Here is a 20,988-nt window from a genome sequence, read left to right as displayed (position 1 = left end):
GTGTTTGTTTATGTAACAAAGATATTTACGTTGGTCTGGTTTGAGATGGACTGGGGTTGGTGGTTGGTGGGTCGATGGGTTTCGGATCCAACTTCTTTTTGTTGGTCGGAGGTTTTAACATCGACACCACTAGGGGGGGTGAGGGAGCCTCCTCATCAATGAAGAACGATGCTTTCATCGACTGTGATGTCATAATAATAAGTGGAAGAGGTTTTTCTTGTTTGATCTTTCATCGGCGGAAACACCAAGACCACATAAACACACGAACCACACAACAATAGAAATAATATAAACCTGTACTCGACGTGCGTTGACTCCCATCGCTTGCGCCACCCGGTGGGAAGAAGGCAACAATTCATCTGTGATGTCATCAATCATTATGATGTCATAATATATTGAATTATTTACCTTTGTTCGTTTCCATGGCTACGTCTCCTGCTTCTATATTGATGATGTCATTGTTAATGACATCATAACTTTTGATATCATCACCAGCCCTGATGACATCACCACCTTTGATGACCTCACCGCCTTTGATGATATCACCATTTTTGATGATATCACCATTTTTGATGACATCACCACTTTTGATGACCTTATGTTTTGTGACATCATCATCAGATTCTGCGTCACTCTCAGGAAGTCCATATTTTGAGAAGTGGTTAACCTAGTGACATCATACATAGTGACATCATAGATGGTGACATCATAGATAGTGATATCATAGATAGTGACATCATAGATGGTGACATCATAGATGGTGACATTATACATAGTGACATCATACCTGAAACACCCATGATCCTGAGTCAACATGGTAGTCCTTGAACCTCGCACCCATCTTGTTCGTGGTTTGTTCCAACTTTTGTTCCCATTTCATATTAACCAATCGTTCGGGGGAAGTTACGGGTGCTCGCGTTGATTTGTCATTCGGCCAGACACAATCTAACGTAACTTCCGCTCGTCTGTTGTTGGTGGGTTGCATTAAATATCTACTACAATATGAAACACACAGTCACAAATACATATGAAACACACAGTCACAAATACATATGAAACACCCAGTCACAAATACATATGAAACACACAGTCACAAATACATATGAAACACATAGTCACAAATACATATGAAACACCCAGTCACAAATACATATGAAACACACAGTCACAAATACTTATGAAACACACAGTCACAAATACATATGAAACACACAGTCACAAATACATATGAAACACACAGTCACAAATACATATGAAACACCCAGTCACAAACACATATGAAACACACAGTCACAAATACATATGAAACACACAGTCACAAATAAATATGAAACACCCAGTCACAAATACATATGAAACACACAGTCACAAATACTTATGAAACACACAGTCACAAATACATATGAAACACACAGTCACAAATACATATGAAACACACAGTCACAAATACATATGAAACACACAGTCACAAATACATATGAAACACACAGTCACAAATACTTATGAAACACACAGTCACAAATACATATGAAACACACAGTCACAAATACTTATGAAACACACAGTCACAAATACATATGAAACACACAGTCACAAATACTTATGAAACACACAGTCACAAATACATATGAAACACACAGTCACAAATACATATGAAACACACAGTCACAAATACTTATGAAACACACAGTCACAAATACATATGAAACACACAGTCACAAATACATATGAAACACCCAGTCACAAATACATATGAAACACACAGTCACAAATACATATGAAACACCCAGTCACAAATACATATGAAACACACAGTCACAAATACTTATGAAACACACAGTCACAAATACATATGAAACACACAGTCACAAATACTTATGAAACACACAGTCACAAATACATATGAAACACACAGTCACAAATACTTATGAAACACACAGTCACAAATACATATGAAACACACAGTCACAAATACATATGAAACACACAGTCACAAATACATATGAAACACACAGTCACAAATACAAATGCTTATGAAACACACAGTCACAAATACATATGAAACACCCAGTCACAAATACATATGAAACACACAGTCACAAATACATATGAAACACACAGTCACAAATACAAATGCTTATGAAACACACAGTCACAAATACATATGAAACACACAGTCACAAATACATATGAAACACCAGTCACAAACACATATGAAACACACAGTCACAAATACATATGAAACACCCAGTCACAAATACATATGAAACACCAGTCACAAATACTTATGAAACACCCAGTCACAAATACATATGAAACACACAGTCACAAATACTTATGAAACACACAGTCACAAATACATATGAAACACCCAGTCACAAATACATATGAAACACACAGTCACAAATACTTATGAAACACACAGTCACAAATACATATGAAACACACAGTCACAAATACATATGAAACACCCAGTCACAAATACTTATGAAACACACAGTCACAAATACATATGAAACACACAGTCACAAATACTTATGAAACACACAGTCATAAATACATATGAAACACACAGTCACAAATACATATGAAACACACAGTCATAAATACATATGAAACACCCAGTCACAAATACATATGAAACACACAGTCACAAATACTTATGAAACACACAGTCACAAATACATATGAAACACACAGTCACAAATACATATGAAACACACAGTCACAAACACATATGAAACACACAGTCACAAATACATATGAAACACACAGTCACAAATACATATGAAACACCCAGTCACAAATACAAATGCTTATAAAAACACCCAGTCACAAACACATATGAAACACACAGTCATAAATACATATGAAACACACAGTCACAAATACATATGAAACACCCAGTCACAAATACTTATGAAACACACAGTCACAAATACATATGAAACACCCAGTCACAAATACATATGAAACACACAGTCACAAATACATATGAAACACCCAGTCATAAATACATATGAAACACACAGTCACAAATACATATGAAACACCCAGTCACAAATACCTATGAAACACACAGTCACAAATACAAATGCTTATGAAACACACAGTCACAAATACATATGAAACACCCAGTCACAAATACATATGAAACACACAGTCACAAATACATATGAAACACCCAGTGACAAATACATATGAAACACCAGTCACAAATACTTATGAAACACCCAGTCACAAATACATATGAAACACACAGTCACAAATACTTATGAAACACACAGTCATAAATACATATGAAACACACAGTCACAAATACATATGAAACACCCAGTCACAAATACTTATGAAACACACAGTCAAAAATACATATGAAACACACAGTCACAAATACATATGAAACACACAGTCACAAATACTTATGAAACACACAGTCACAAATACATATGAAACACCCAGTCACAAACACATATGAAACACCCAGTCACAAATACATATGAAACACCCAGTCACAAATACATATGAAACACCCAGTCACAAACACATATGAAACACCCAGTGACAAATACATATGAAACACCAGTCACAAATACTTATGAAACACACAGTCACAAATACTTATGAAACACACAGTCACAAATACATATGAAACACACAGTCACAAATACTTATGAAACACACAGTCACAAATACATATGAAACACACAGTCACAAATACTTATGAAACACACAGTCACAAATACTTATGAAACACACAGTCACAAATACATATGAAACACACAGTCACAAATACATATGAAACACACAGTCACAAATACTTATGAAACACACAGTCACAAATACATATGAAACACACAGTCACAAATACATATGAAACACCCAGTCACAAATACATATGAAACACACAGTCACAAATACATATGAAACACACAGTCACAAATACATATGAAACACCCAGTCACAAATACATATGAAACACACAGTCACAAATACTTATGAAACACACAGTCACAAATACATATGAAACACACAGTCACAAATACTTATGAAACACACAGTCACAAATACATATGAAACACACAGTCACAAATACTTATGAAACACACAGTCACAAATACATATGAAACACACAGTCACAAATACATATGAAACACACAGTCACAAATACATATGAAACACACAGTCACAAGTACATATGAAACACACAGTCACAAATACTTATGAAACACACAGTCATAAATACATATGAAACACACAGTCACAAATACATATGAAACACACAGTCATAAATACATATGAAACACACAGTCACAAATACAAATGCTTATGAAACACACAGTCACAAATACATATGAAACACCCAGTCACAAATACATATGAAACACACAGTCACAAATACATATGAAACACACAGTCACAAATACAAATGCTTATGAAACACACAGTCACAAATACATATGAAACACACAGTCACAAATACATATGAAACACCAGTCACAAACACATATGAAACACACAGTCACAAATACATATGAAACACCCAGTCACAAATACATATGAAACACCAGTCACAAATACTTATGAAACACCCAGTCACAAATACATATGAAACACACAGTCACAAATACTTATGAAACACACAGTCACAAATACATATGAAACACCCAGTCACAAATACATATGAAACACACAGTCACAAATACTTATGAAACACACAGTCACAAATACATATGAAACACACAGTCACAAATACATATGAAACACCCAGTCACAAATACTTATGAAACACACAGTCACAAATACATATGAAACACACAGTCACAAATACTTATGAAACACACAGTCATAAATACATATGAAACACACAGTCACAAATACATATGAAACACACAGTCATAAATACATATGAAACACCCAGTCACAAATACATATGAAACACACAGTCACAAATACTTATGAAACACACAGTCACAAATACATATGAAACACACAGTCACAAATACATATGAAACACACAGTCACAAATACATATGAAACACACAGTCACAAACACATATGAAACACACAGTCACAAATACATATGAAACACACAGTCACAAATACATATGAAACACCCAGTCACAAATACAAATGCTTATAAAAACACCCAGTCACAAACACATATGAAACACACAGTCATAAATACATATGAAACACACAGTCACAAATACATATGAAACACCCAGTCACAAATACTTATGAAACACACAGTCACAAATACATATGAAACACCCAGTCACAAATACATATGAAACACACAGTCACAAATACATATGAAACACCCAGTCATAAATACATATGAAACACACAGTCACAAATACATATGAAACACCCAGTCACAAATACTTATGAAACACACAGTCACAAATACAAATGCTTATGAAACACACAGTCACAAATACATATGAAACACCCAGTCACAAATACATATGAAACACACAGTCACAAATACATATGAAACACCCAGTGACAAATACATATGAAACACCAGTCACAAATACTTATGAAACACCCAGTCACAAATACATATGAAACACACAGTCACAAATACTTATGAAACACACAGTCATAAATACATATGAAACACACAGTCACAAATACATATGAAACACCCAGTCACAAATACTTATGAAACACACAGTCAAAAATACATATGAAACACACAGTCACAAATACATATGAAACACACAGTCACAAATACTTATGAAACACACAGTCACAAATACATATGAAACACCCAGTCACAAACACATATGAAACACCCAGTCACAAATACATATGAAACACCCAGTCACAAATACATATGAAACACCCAGTCACAAACACATATGAAACACCCAGTGACAAATACATATGAAACACCAGTCACAAATACTTATGAAACACACAGTCACAAATACATATGAAACACCCAGTCACAAATACATATGAAACACAGAGTCACAAATACTTATGAAACACACAGTCAAAAATACATATGAAACACACAGTCACAAATACATATGAAACACACAGTCACAAATACATATGAAGCACCCAGTCACAAATACATTATACATATGAAAAACACAGTCACAAATACATATGAAACACACAGTCACAAATACATATGAAACACCCAGTCACAAATACACTTACCTGTTTAATCCTTCCCCAACAGGAGGTTTACTTTGATCATCGGGATAAACCGTGATTTCCTTGCGTCGAATATGAACGATTGAATCCAAATCGAGGTTCGTGACGTCGACCTCGCCATCAAAGAAAACAGAACCGTAACCTGGGTTGGAGTTAAAACATAATTTATATAAAACATAACTATAAGTATCTTTGTTAGAAACTTATCCTGGATTATTAAAGTTGTTTGATTTAAATAGGAATCAAACAATGATTTTTATTCAAGTTAATTGAACGTTTAAATTAGCAGGATGTGTAAAACAATCATACCAAGACAAACAATATTCACAAGTATAACTTCTACCCACCCTCCCTGCCCACAGTAAAGTCACGTACTTTACACACCCCCTCAGGGTCCGTACATTGAGCAAGTTCCACCAAGCTTGGTATCGTGAAATATCCCCTTCGAGTTAGGGTAATACCCGCCGGGTGCTTTTCATTAACAACCTGTTTAATATATTTAATAAAAACAAACAAAGAATATATTTGATTGTTACGTCATCAGTGTCTATTATGATGTCATCATCCATTGTTTTCAATCTTTCCTTAGTTGCCATGGGTGACGTCATGGTTGCCATGGGTGACATCATCGTTGCCCCGGATGTTGTCACGGTTGCCATGGGTGATGTCACGCGTGACCGCAAGTTAAGATCGACGATTGTGTCGTCAAAGTTACGGTTGGTTAAACGTGGAACAAACGGTCGTGCTTCAGTGACCTTGGAAGTATAACATAGACATCATATACAAACATAGACATCACATATACAAACATAGACATCACATATACAAACATAGACATCACATATACAAACATAGATATCATATATACAAACATAGACATCACATATACAAACATAGATATCACATATACAAACGTAGACATCACATATACAAACATAGATATCATATATTACCTGCTTTAAAGATGTTTCACCAGCTATCGTATCCTCGGCAATCAAATGTCCGACGTGCGCATGGGGTTCATGGGGTGACGACCCGTTAGAATGGGGGGTGCTTCCCCCAATATTAGGGGTAACCTTGATGGTGAGACGCTTCACACTTGACCTTCGAACACAAAGGTTAATTATCATATCAACAACCATTATCACATCACAATACCTGCCGACAAAACTACGGTTGCTAACGGCAACATCCTCGTCAGGTTCCACTCCAGCGAACAATTGATGAACTTTAGATTGACCCCCGAGTGACCCCTGTCGTGCTTTAGGCTTGATCTTAGTAGCCGGGTTGGGCGAGACCCGATATATGGGTGATTGTAACGCTGCTTGTTGGGCTATGGGGTTCGTCGGTTTCAAAAGCTGGGTGTATATCATAGATATCTTATATAACAACCATAGATATCTTATATAACAACCATAGATATCATATATATATATATATAACATAGATATCTTATATTAACATAGATATCTTATATTAACATAGATATCTTATATTAACATAGATATCATAATATTAACATAGATATCATAATATTAACATAGATATCATAATATTAACATAGATATCATAATATTAACATAGATATCATAATATTAACATAGATATCATAATATTAACATAGATATCATAATATTAACATAGATATCATAATATTAACATAGATATCATAATATTAACATAGATATCTTACATTAACATAGATATCTTACATTAACATAGATATCTTACATTAACATAGATATCTTACATTAACATAGATATCATACATTAACATAGATATCTTACATTAACATAGATATCTTACATTAACATAGATATCTTACATTAACATAGATATCTTACATTAACATAGATATCTTACATTAACATAGATATCTTACATTAACATAGATATCTTATATTAACATAGATATCTTATATTAACATAGATATCTTACATTAAACATAGATATCATACATTAAACATAGATATCATACATTAAACATAGATATCATACATTAAACATAGATATCATACATTAAACATAGATATCTTACATTAAACATAGATATCTTACATTAAACATAGATATCTTACATTAAACATAGATATCTTACATTAAACATAGATATCTTACATTAAACATAGATATCTTACATTAAACATAGATATCTTACATTAAACATAGATATCATACATTAAACATAGATATCATACATTAAACATAGATATCATACATTAAACATAGATATCATACATTAAACATAGATATCATACATTAACATAGATATCATACATTAACATAGATATCATACATTAACATAGATATCATACATTAACATAGATATCTTACATTAACATAGATATCTTACATTAACATAGATATCTTACATTAACATAGATATCTTACATTAACATAGATATCTTACATTAACATAGATATCTTACATTAACATAGATATCATACATTAAACATAGATATCATACATTAAACATAGATATCTTACATTAACATAGATATCTTACATTAACATAGATATCTTACATTAACATAGATATCTTACATTCTATCTTACATTAACATAGATATCTTATATTAACATAGATATCTTATATTAACATAGATATCTTATATTAACATAGATATCTTACATTAACATAGATATCTTACATTAACATAGATATCTTACATTAACATAGATATCTTACATTAACATAGATATCTTACATTAACAGAGATATCTTACATTAACAGAGATATCTTACATTAACATAGATATCTTACATTAACAGAGATATCTTACATTAACAGAGATATCTTACATTAACATAGATATCTTACATTACCATAGATTTCTTACATTCTTACATTACCATAGATATCTTACATTAACATAGATATCTTACATTAACATAGATATCTTACATTAACATAGATATCTTACATTAACATAGATATCTTACATTAACATAGATATCTTACATTAACATAGATATCTTACATTAACATAGATATCTTACATTAACATAGATATCTTACATTAACATAGATATCTTACATTAACATAGATATCTTACATTAACATAGATATCTTACATTAACATAGATATCTTACATTAACATAGATATCTTACATTAACATAGATATCTTACATTAACATAGATATCTTACATTAACATAGATATCTTACATTAACATAGATATCATACATTAACATAGATATCATACATTAACATAGATATCATACATTAACATAGATATCTTACATTAACATAGATATCTTACATTAACATAGATATCTTACATTAACATAGATATCTTATATTAACATAGATATCTTATATTAACATAGATATCTTATATTAACATAGATATCTTATATTAACATAGATATCTTATATTAACATAGATATCTTATATTAACATAGATATCTTATATTAAACATAGATATCTTACATTAAACATAGATATCATACATTAACATAGATATCATACATTAACATAGATATCATACATTAACATAGATATCATACATTAACATAGATATCTTACATTAACATAGATATCTTACATTAACATAGATATCTTATATTAACATAGATATCTTATATTAACATAGATATCTTATATTAACATAGATATCTTATATTAACATAGATATCTTATATTAACATAGATATCTTATATTAACATAGATATCTTATATTAACATAGATATCTTATATTAACATAGATATCTTATATTAACATAGATATCTTATATTAACATAGATATCTTATATTAACATAGATATCTTATATTAACATAGATATCTTACATTAAACATAGATATCTTACATTAAACATAGATATCTTACATTAAACATAGATATCATACATTAAACATAGATATCATACATTAAACATAGATATCATACATTAAACATAGATATCATACATTAAACATAGATATCATACATTAAACATAGATATCATACATTAAACATAGATATCATACATTAAACATAGATATCATACATTAAACATAGATATCATACATTAAACATAGATATCATACATTAAACATAGATATCATACATTAAACATAGATATCATACATTAAACATAGATATCATACATTAAACATAAATATCATACATTAAACATAGATATCTTACATTAACATAGATATCTTACATTCTATCTTACATTAACATAGATATCTTATATTAACATAGATATCTTACATTAACATAGATATCTTACATTAACATAGATATCTTACATTAACATAGATATCTTACATTAACATAGATATCTTACATTAACATAGATATCTTACATTAACATAGATATCTTACATTAACAGAGATATCTTACATTAACAGAGATATCTTACATTAACATAGATATCTTACATTACCATAGATTTCTTACATTCTTACATTACCATAGATTTCTTACATTCTTACATTACCATAGATATCTTACATTAACATAGATATCTTACATTAACATAGATATCTTACATTAACATAGATATCTTACATTAACATAGATATCTTACATTAACATAGATATCTTACATTAACATAGATATCTTATATTTAACATAGATATCTTACATTAACATAGATATCTTACATTAACATAGATATCTTACATTAACATAGATATCTTACATTAACATAGATATCTTACATTAACATAGATATCTTACATTAACATAGATATCTTATATTAACATAGATATCTTATATTAACATAGATATCTTATATTAACATAGATATCTTATATTAACATAGATATCTTACATTAACATAGATTTCTTACATTAACATAGATATCTTACATTAACATAGATATCTTACATTAACATAGATATCTTACATTAACATAGATATCTTATATTAACATAGATATCTTATATTAACATAGATATCTTATATTAACATAGATATCTTATATTAACATAGATATCTTACATTAACATAGATATCTTACATTAACATAGATATCTTACATTAACATAGATATCTTATATTAACATAGATATCTTATATTAAACATAGATATCTTATATTAACATAGATATCATATATTAACATAGATATCATATATTAACATAGATATCATATATTAACATAGATATCATATATTAACATAGATATCTTATATTAACATAGATATCATACATTAACATAGATATCTTATATTAACATAGATATCTTATATTAACATAGATATCTTATATTAACATAGATAACTTATATATAACATAGATATCATATATATAACATAAATATCATATATTAACATAGATATCATATATTAACATAGATATCATATATTAACATAGATATCTTATATTAACATAGATATCTTACATTAACATAGATATCTTATATTAACATAGATATCTTATATTAACATAGATATCTTATATTAACATAGATATCTTACATTAACATAGATATCTTACATTAACATAGATATCTTACATTAACATAGATATCTTACATTAACATAGATATCTTACATTAACATAGATATCTTACATTAACATAGATATCTTACATTAACATAGATATCTTACATTAACATAGATATCTTACATTAACATAGATATCTTATATTAACATAGATATCTTACATTAACATAGATATCTTATATTAACATAGATATCATATATTAACATAGATATCTTATATTAACATAAATATCTTATATTAACATAGATATCATATATTAACATAGATATCTTATATTAACATAGATATCATATATTAACATAGATATCTTATATTAACATAGATAACTTATATATAACATAGATATCATATATATAACATAAATATCATATATTTACATAGATATCTTATATTAACCTCTTTTTTCTTCGCTGGATCACTTAAAGCATTCTTGAACAAGGGGGAATCCCCGAATGGTGCTGTCAACAATGCCTGTGTGACATAAATGTGTGACATAAACAATGTGTATTATGATGTCACTAACGTATTACGATGTCACTAACAATGTGTATTATGACATCATAAGTAGGGCTGTGGAAAAGTTAACAGTACGTTCGGTTAACCTCCAACAGAAAGTTCAAGTGGTTAACCGAACTATGACGTCATATACACGTATATCAATATCTTTATTTACACGAAAGGCGCGTGTTCGTTGTCAATCTCGATTGGTAATAGCGCAGGGTAACTAGTTTTGCAACATTATATTGGCGTAATAAACAACCTAAATGTTTCCCTCAGCCAAGCAGCATGTTTATTACGAAATAGCAGGCATTCACACGTGGATTCATTGTATCATAATAGCGATTATTTGACCTGGCAATTAATTGGGACATAATAGCAATTCACACGTTGATTATTTAGCCGGCAGGTGCTTTAAAGAACCTAAACACACCCAAATGTACATCGCTTTAATAGATAGAGTGTGTTTTTCTAATTCCAACGACACCTTACTTGTTTTAATCGGTTCTGTATAACCAAAGATATTCCAGCTCAAACACCGTGAAATTCATAAAACTGATTTGAAAGTTGCGTGGGGAAAAAATTGAGAAGTGTACTACCCACGTGACAAATCATGTCACAAAACTGTTGAAGCGTGGCCGCTCTCATTCAGAAAGGCGAGAGGCAGTGTTTTTAGCAAAAACGAGAGAAGAAAAAAACGCAGGTTCCGCTTTTACGAAAGAATCGGTCACGTGACTAGTACGTTCCTACGTCACAATCACGGAGCTCGTAGTAAAAAAAGGATAGCGCTAGAGATCACTGTTGGAGGACGAATATCTCCGCCTATACTGGACCAATTTTAATAAGCAAAGTATTTTTGGAATCAATAAAACGGTCGCTATTTGAATTTACCACAAAAAAATGAAAGTAACGGGGAGTGTGTTTACGCTCTTTAAATAGGTGTGAATACGAATAAGAAAGCATTACTTTGACGTTAAGAACGTTTTGGCGTGTATTCCAAGCATAGTCCAAACGTACATCGTAAAGTTGCCTTTAAATTCGCGAAAGAAAAGCGATAAACAAGACGCTTTTATTAGGATTACACTTGCATCGGTTAACCGGTTAAAACTGAACGGTTAACGGTTAAACAAAAATAGGGAAAATCCACAGCCCTTGTCACTAACAATGTGTATTATGATGTCACTAACCTGTAACATCTCCACAGATTGCTGATTGGTCGACGGAACTAATGAAACAGCACCCCCGGTGGTAGATTGTTGTCCGAACATCGTACCAGCGTTAGTTGTCACCCCGAACCCACCGCCTGTACTACCCGTGTTGGCCCCCGCTGAGAAGTTAAACCCCCCAAACCCACCCCCAGTGTTGCCGAACCCACCAAATTTATTCCCAGTGTTACCAGTGTTTAAAGCAGTGTTGCCGAATAAACTACCGGTGTTGGTTGTTTTCGCCCCAAACCCCGTCTTGTTGCCTCCGAACAACGTGGAACCTGTAACATAGATATCATATATATAACATAGACCTCATATATATAACATAGATATCATATATAATGTTCAACCAAACCTGCATTTTGTCCGAACCCCCCCGACGATGAAAATAAATCACTCGAAGGTTTCGTTGCCGTTGGTTGTCCGAACAATCCACCTCCAAATCCACTAGATGTCACTGTTGTACCAAACCCACTCGTCTTGTTGCCAAACAACTGTGATGTCATAATGGTAGGTGTGATGTCATTATGGTGAGTATGATGTCATAAACCCATAATGGTAGGTGTGATGTCATAATAGTGGTTATGATGTCACAATGGTGGTTATGATGTCATAATATTGGTTATGATGTCATAATGGTGGTTATGATGTCATAATGGTAGGTGTGATGTCATAATAGTGGTTATGATGTCATAATGGTGGTTATGATGCCATAATAGTGGTTATGATGTCATAGCATACGTACCGGAGCACCAAACCCAGTGTTTCCCGATGTATTTGATCCGAACAATCCTCCAGCAGTGTTGCCGAACATGCTTCCAGCCTAACACAGTATAAGTTATATAAATATATATTAATATGCAAATTTATGAATTATGAATACCGGTTTAGCAGTGTTGCCGAACAGTGATGATGACGTAGTTGTTGCTGCACCGAAACTAAACCCACTGGCAGCACTGGTAGTTTGGAAAGGTTTTGATTGTTGAAACAAACCACCTGTTGTTGATGTGCTCGCTGTTCCAAATAACCCACCACTAGAGGTGCCAAACGCTGGCTATGTTGGTTATATATTATTTCTATGTTGGTTATATATTATTTCTATGTTGGTTATATATTATTTCTATGTTGGTTATATATTATTTCTATCCCACCTTAGCAGTTGAACCAAACATGGTTCCCGACGTCGATTGTTGTTGACCAAAGTTAAATCCACCGGAGGCAGGCTTCGTGAGTGTTGTTCCTGTGCCTGTTATTACATCATCATGACATCATCATGACATCACCATGACATCACAAAACTTACCTGGTCCCTTCCTTCCCTCCAAATAATCTTCCACCCTCAGTTCTTCCATACTTTTCATCTCATATTCCTTCATGGCCGTAATACATTGGTGTTTGGTCGTTATATTCGATTGAACACCACTTTTCACCATGGTATCCGAACCAGTTGTTGGTGTGAACTTTACTGTGGTTCCACTTTGTTGTTGTGTGAAAGTATCTAGTTTTAATATATTCAAACTTACGATCCTATAGTGGTAGCGAAGATCAAATTAATTAAAACAACAAAGGATTGAAAACGACTTGAGTAAAAATCTCAAATAAAAGCGTGGCTGATAAGCCTACACACTATATTATACATCAACTGATATTATTTTATATATAATCTACTAAACCCAGGATAAACATATACAACATAAACTCACTTCCCCCAAACACACCCCCACCGAACGTCGACGTTGTAGTCGTGCCAAACGGGGTCGAACTTGTTGTTCGTGCTTGACCGAACGCAGCTCCGAATCCACTGGAGGCACCAAACCCCTGCGTCGAGGCCGGGGTGGAAAACAGACCCCCAGTTGGTTTAGAGGCGGGCGTGCCGAACATACCCGATGTGTTGGCCGCATTTCCACCGAACGAAAAACCACCTGTTGGACTTATGTTATATCTATGTTGTGATAATAAAAACAATTATATTATATCTATGTTGTGATAATAAAAACAATTATATTATATCTATGTTGTGATAATAAAAACAATTATATTATATCTATGTTGTGATAATAAAAACAATTATATTATATCTATGTTGTGATAATAAAAACAATTATATTATATCTATGTTGTGATTAGTGATGTACCGAAGTTTCGGTTTGTTAAATTTATTCGGCCGAACCAGCGATTTTGACAAAGATTCGGTTTTGGCCGAATCGTGCGTAAAGATTCGGCAAAAACCGAACTTTTTCACAGACAATATAGATACGATTAGCAAGAACTTGCGCAATTTGTGAGATAAGAATTAAAGACTATTTGCAACAAATAAGTTTAATTCAATTAATCGTCATGCTTTTTAGCAATGCTAATCATTTCGGATACGGTTCTATGGGCTATGGCACACGCGCACTTTGATAAACTTCTTCACATTCGCGACCGAATCTGCTCCCGATCGTCGATAAAGAAACACTCGATTTTTCTCTCTTAATAGTGCACGCGTCTGCTCCCGATCGTCGATAAAGAAACACTCGCTTTTTCTCTCTAAATAGTGCACGCGTCTGCTCCCGGTCGTCGATAAAGAAACACTCGCTTTTTCTCTCTAAATAGGGAACGCGTCTGCGCACGATCCCCTGCACATTTTTAGCACAAAGCAGAATACAAAATGTAAAAGTAAAGTTTTCAAATAATTTTTTTACTCTCGGTATAGTTTTAAGCCAGTAACCGTGAGTAGTATAAATGCAGGTAAATCGCGATTATGTGAATTTTAATTGATGCAAATATAAGTGCGAGGAGCGAATCTATCAGGAAATTAGAACCAACACAAATTGTAATGTAATATTGCTAAGTATGGTCCCGGCCGAGCTTGGACAGAAGCCAAAAACGTCGTACTTGGGCACCGCGCGAAAATCAGACTTTCGTGAATCCCAGTTGCAAGATATTAATTTTACACCTAAAATATTAAATTTAAAATTTATATACACATGTTACGTTATGTAACATTCAAAATCCAAAAAACATTTCATATAAATCCGACAATTTATATACCACAGGGCACAGGCTGCTTGCAAATTAGACTGAGGTTAGCATTTCGTCGGTTTCTACAAGAACAAATTCACAACGATTGCTTCGCTTACTAAGTGTTGAAAGTATGCTATCGCATGCGTCTTCCTTTATTTCCCAAGCCGACGCAGAGCGTAAAATGGGACGCTCATACACAATGTTTTTTTCGTCACAAAAGTAAATAATTTTTTTTGTTTGCGTAACACAGGTTTTGTCAATGGTTAACGCCGTTACAGTAAAGAATTTTTAAGTTCTCGAATTAACTGCTCGTCCGTGTTGCAATAAAATTAAATTTATCTAAACCACGCTCGTCCGTCACCGTTGTGCTTTTCTCCCAACGATTTACCTTCCCTGTAGTTTTGGTTCGTAAATACGCGCGTTATTAGGAGACGAATGTTTCCCACAACGCTTTATTGCCACATTAAAGACGTATATTGAAATTGTTAATACTTGTGTGTGACACGGTGCCTATGATAAAGTATTTTCCTTTATGTCGTTTTTACCGACCGCCCGTCGCCGTAGGTTCGGATGACGTCATAAACGATTCGGTTGATTCGGCCGAATTGATTCGGCACAAATGGCCGAATATTCGGTTTCGGCCGAATCGTTTTTTTAACGATTCGGTACATCACTAGTTGTGATAATAAAAACAATTATGTTATATCTATGTTGTGATAATAAAAACAATTATATTATATCTATGTTGTGATAATAAAAACAATTTTATTATATCTATGTTGTGATAATAAAAACAATTATATTATATCTATGTTGTGATAATAAAAACAATTATGTTATATCCAGTGATGCGATTCGTTGCCAGGTGTCGCCGAGCGCAATTTTCGACAACCAAATTGTCTGACTCATAATACGTCACATCAGTGTCCGATCTAGAGGGGGCTGTTTGGTGTTTGAACAACCCCTCAGAAATTTTATACAAATTTTCGCTTACGTAGCTCCAAAGTCTAAACGAAAAACGGCGCGCGTCAAAGTAACAATCGTTTTTAGTTGATTTAAATCAAAATTCTGTGACTAAAAATCAACTACAATACGACAAAATTTACAAACGGGCATAAATTAATTTAATATTTTATTGGTATTTTGACACCGGCAACAGCTTAGAGGAGAAATTGGATAATTCGTAATCGTAGACAATTAGTTTGTTACGAAGCGCCAGGATTACGGAAAGATTACCCGCTGTTATGAACAAAATAAAGGCTTGAATTTATAGTGGTGAAATAGGACTGGCCAGTGACCACCAAGTTTAGCTAAACACACATTTAATTCACATGCTTGTTGCGTTCACGTACGTAAAAAGTATTCATCTTATAAACGAGACAATCCTTTATTTCATAGCAAACGTGTAAAGGCAAACATTCAACCTGTTTTAAAGCACCTGCAGGCTAAATAATGAACGTGTGAGTTCCTATTATGACGCAAATAGTCGACGTGTGAATTGCTAATATGTCGTAATTAATTGCCAGGTGAGACAATCGTTATTATGACGTAATGAATCCACATGTGAATCCCTACTATTTCGTAATAATTATACTGCATGGCTGAGGAAAACATCGTAAATATAACGCAGCGATACTTCTGGAACAAATTTAGGTTGATTATTACGACCTAAAGCCCTAAATCGTTTAGAAATCGATGCAGCGATAAAACATCGTCTGTTTAGCAGTAATATTGTTTGTTTAACTGAATTTTTATGCAGTAATAAAGAGAGTAAACAACACTCGCGTTAGCAAAAAATAGTAACAGGCTTTCCTGAAATATGCGTATATCGTATTATGTCCTAAGTTTGCCTAACCAGTGTTGTAACTATAAGTGATGAAACAAAATATATTGTGGCAATATGAACTACACTATACAACGAACGTTTGGTTAGTTAGTTAAAAAGTGAGGCAATAATTGAATACGAAAATCGGTATTATGACGCAAATAATCAACGTGTGAATCCCCACTATTTCGTAACAAACAAAGCAGGAAAAGGTTTTCACCTTGCTATTTATTAGTACTTTTCTGCCTGTCTGATGGAGTAAATCCTGCGTAAATTATGACGTTATTACGCGTAGCATAGATTAATGTTGCTACTGAGGGCGAATGCAAGTGATGAATTAAAACTTACGGGTTGATTTACGCACAAAAAAAACCTAGAGATACCGTTACATGTTGAGTGTACACTGGTGTGGTTGAACGAAACACCAGAACTACTAAATCAAAGAAGGCCGAAGTAGTTGTCCTAAAGAATATTTTACCAAAACATACAAGGACGTATTTTTAAATGCATCCAAAACACTCTTGATCAGATTTTCTTGCGAGTAATTTGGCATTTAATCCAAGATGAAGAGCGTTCTAATGAGAGACGACGATTTAGAATACTTAATAGATATTGACGAATCATTTTATCAAAATGTATACCGTCGAGTTCAGTGATAAAAAACCTCAAATTTTAAAGATATATTATTTGTCCTCTAAATCCAATAGTATTACATCCACGCACGTCAGAATTCCCACTTCATATAAAGTGTGTTATCATAATAGTAGAAGTTCAATAACAGGAACGTCCAAACAAACCCATCTTTCAAGCTTGTAGATACATGTTTATTTCTATATACAGAGCAGGAAATTTAATGGCATATGATGTTTCACCAAGTCTACTGTATTTTGTTGCAATCTGTTTCAAGTAGAAAACGCATGTGTTCACGTGAATTTGGGTTAAAACAGTCTCCACCGTGAACGTAGATTCGTACAACATTCAGTTTGTTATCTCCTGGAATGCTGATAATGAACGCGTCAATTGGCATTGTGACGTCAAAAATCGACGCATCAAATGCTATTATGACCCAAATAATCAAAGTGTGAATCGCCACTATATCGTAACAAAGCATTATGCGTGGTTGAGGAAAACTTTGGTAAAGATCGACTTTATTACTTTAAGAATGTATTAACAACTGTAGGCTTAACGATACGCCGATACTGATAAACGACCCTGATAACGCAGTATTTAAATATGACGGCAGGTTTTAGACCGACCCCTTTTTTGGTTCTGGCTACATGACAACCTCTTATACATGACGTCGAGATTAAACTGCGATACAGGTATATGATGTTTGTGACGGCAATTTTGGACGGGGGTAATTCTATTGAAAATCGGGTGGGATACTTGAAATGCGTTTACTGAACATGTTGGAATATTTATTTAACAAAACATTGAGCAGAATTTATTTAAAAAATTCTAATGTTGTTACGTCACAGACTCAAATGCTTTTATCGCACGATAAGTTGCCAGGCAACGGAAACGTACCTTGACTAACGTCTCCGTTAAAACTGCGGTCTGGAACATTTATAAATGCTGGATTTTTATTGTTTTGATACTTTGATGGAAATATTAATGATCCTATTTTGTGAGGGCCTGGGCGCAGGCCTTGCAGGCCCGCATTCAGCGCCTATGGTTGTGATAATAAAAACAATTATATTATATCTATGTTGTGATAATAAAAACAATTATATTATATCTATGTTGTGATAATAAAAATAATTATATTATATCTATGTTGTGATAATAAAAATAATTACATTATATCTATGTTGTGATAATAAAAACAATTATATTATATCTATGTTGTGATAATAAAAACAATGTTTTCTAGAATTAATTCTCAACGATAGAAGACTGATGTTGCAATTATTAAGTTATTAAAACAAGTTTGTTCGTTAAATTACTTGAAGTTGCTCCGGTTCCGAACGCGCTCGAAGTGTTGCCGAACAATCCACTAGATGTCGTTGTTTTGTTCCCAAACAAACCCCCACTACTGTTACCTGGATAATGGGGATTATGATGTCATAATATCATAATGGGGTATAATTGAGTTATAGTGGCCACTGGGTTGAAGCAATTATTGTTAAGTGTCTTGCCCAAGGACACATACGCCCACAATGGTGGCAGCGACGAGCCTTGAACCCATTACCTCTGGGTTAGAGGCAGGCGCGCTAACCATTGCGCCATGCACAAAAGAGTGACATCACAAGAGTGACATCACAAGAGTGACATCACAAGAGTGACATCACAAGAGTGACATCACAAGAGTGACATCACAAGAGTGACACCACAAGAGTGACATCACAAGAGTGACACCACAAGAGTGACATCACAAGAGTGACATCACAATAGTGACAAACACCACTCACCAAAACCGCTGCCAAATCCACCCTTTTGTTGATTAAACATAATCATAAAACATTAATATTTGCTACAAACCTGAACAAATGAATTAAAACACAATTATTAGGTGCTAGTGAGGAATCCATTAAGTTAGCATAAGCTTAATTTACAAAACCATATTTTACTCACAAATATATTTTTTATATTACGATAAAACACACAAGCAAAACATCAAATGCGTCACACCAAGGTGGTTCGAGTAGATAGTATGCAGCGCGGGAATTTAAGCGGCCGTTTTTGTTCCTTTCCATTGTTTCCACTAAATAAACATTTGGACATTCTGCTAACTGGACAACGGAGATTATATTTGTAAACCAGAAAATGTTTATGATGTTAATAGAATAAATACTGTTCTAATAAATATTGTAT

At 32.8% G+C, this 20,988-nt stretch overlaps 1 protein-coding gene across 1 annotated transcript in view; it reads right to left on the bottom strand.

Moving 5' to 3' along the window:
* Positions 1-20,624, bottom strand: part of LOC149725637 (nuclear pore complex protein Nup98-Nup96-like) — a 28,529-nt gene extending 7,905 nt beyond the window's left edge. Inside the window, exons 1-20 of the mRNA XM_089891203.1 lie at positions 20,586-20,624; positions 20,121-20,216; positions 19,702-19,843; positions 15,047-15,265; positions 14,647-14,841; positions 14,495-14,589; positions 14,227-14,397; positions 14,089-14,166; positions 13,699-13,837; positions 13,323-13,621; positions 12,034-12,108; positions 7,336-7,535; positions 7,131-7,281; positions 6,714-6,932; positions 6,525-6,663; positions 6,181-6,319; positions 788-965; positions 409-667; positions 295-359; positions 30-181 (exon numbers count right to left, since the gene is read on the bottom strand). Coding sequence (XP_089747329.1) covers positions 30-181; positions 295-359; positions 409-667; positions 788-965; positions 6,181-6,319; positions 6,525-6,663; positions 6,714-6,932; positions 7,131-7,281; positions 7,336-7,535; positions 12,034-12,108; positions 13,323-13,621; positions 13,699-13,837; positions 14,089-14,166; positions 14,227-14,397; positions 14,495-14,589; positions 14,647-14,841; positions 15,047-15,224 — 2,732 coding nt within the window. The 5' untranslated portion in view covers positions 15,225-15,265; positions 19,702-19,843; positions 20,121-20,216; positions 20,586-20,624. The remainder of the gene's footprint in view (positions 1-29; positions 182-294; positions 360-408; positions 668-787; positions 966-6,180; positions 6,320-6,524; positions 6,664-6,713; positions 6,933-7,130; positions 7,282-7,335; positions 7,536-12,033; positions 12,109-13,322; positions 13,622-13,698; positions 13,838-14,088; positions 14,167-14,226; positions 14,398-14,494; positions 14,590-14,646; positions 14,842-15,046; positions 15,266-19,701; positions 19,844-20,120; positions 20,217-20,585) is intronic.
* Positions 20,625-20,988: the final 364 nt, after the last annotated feature.

This window comes from Ciona robusta, chromosome 13 (genome assembly GCF_009617815.1).
Source record: "Ciona robusta chromosome 13, ASM961781v2".
Classification (NCBI taxonomy): Eukaryota; Metazoa; Chordata; class Ascidiacea; order Phlebobranchia; family Cionidae; genus Ciona; species Ciona robusta.
Note: the sequence above shows the minus strand (reverse complement) of the source record. Positions and strands in the feature narration are given on the sequence as shown.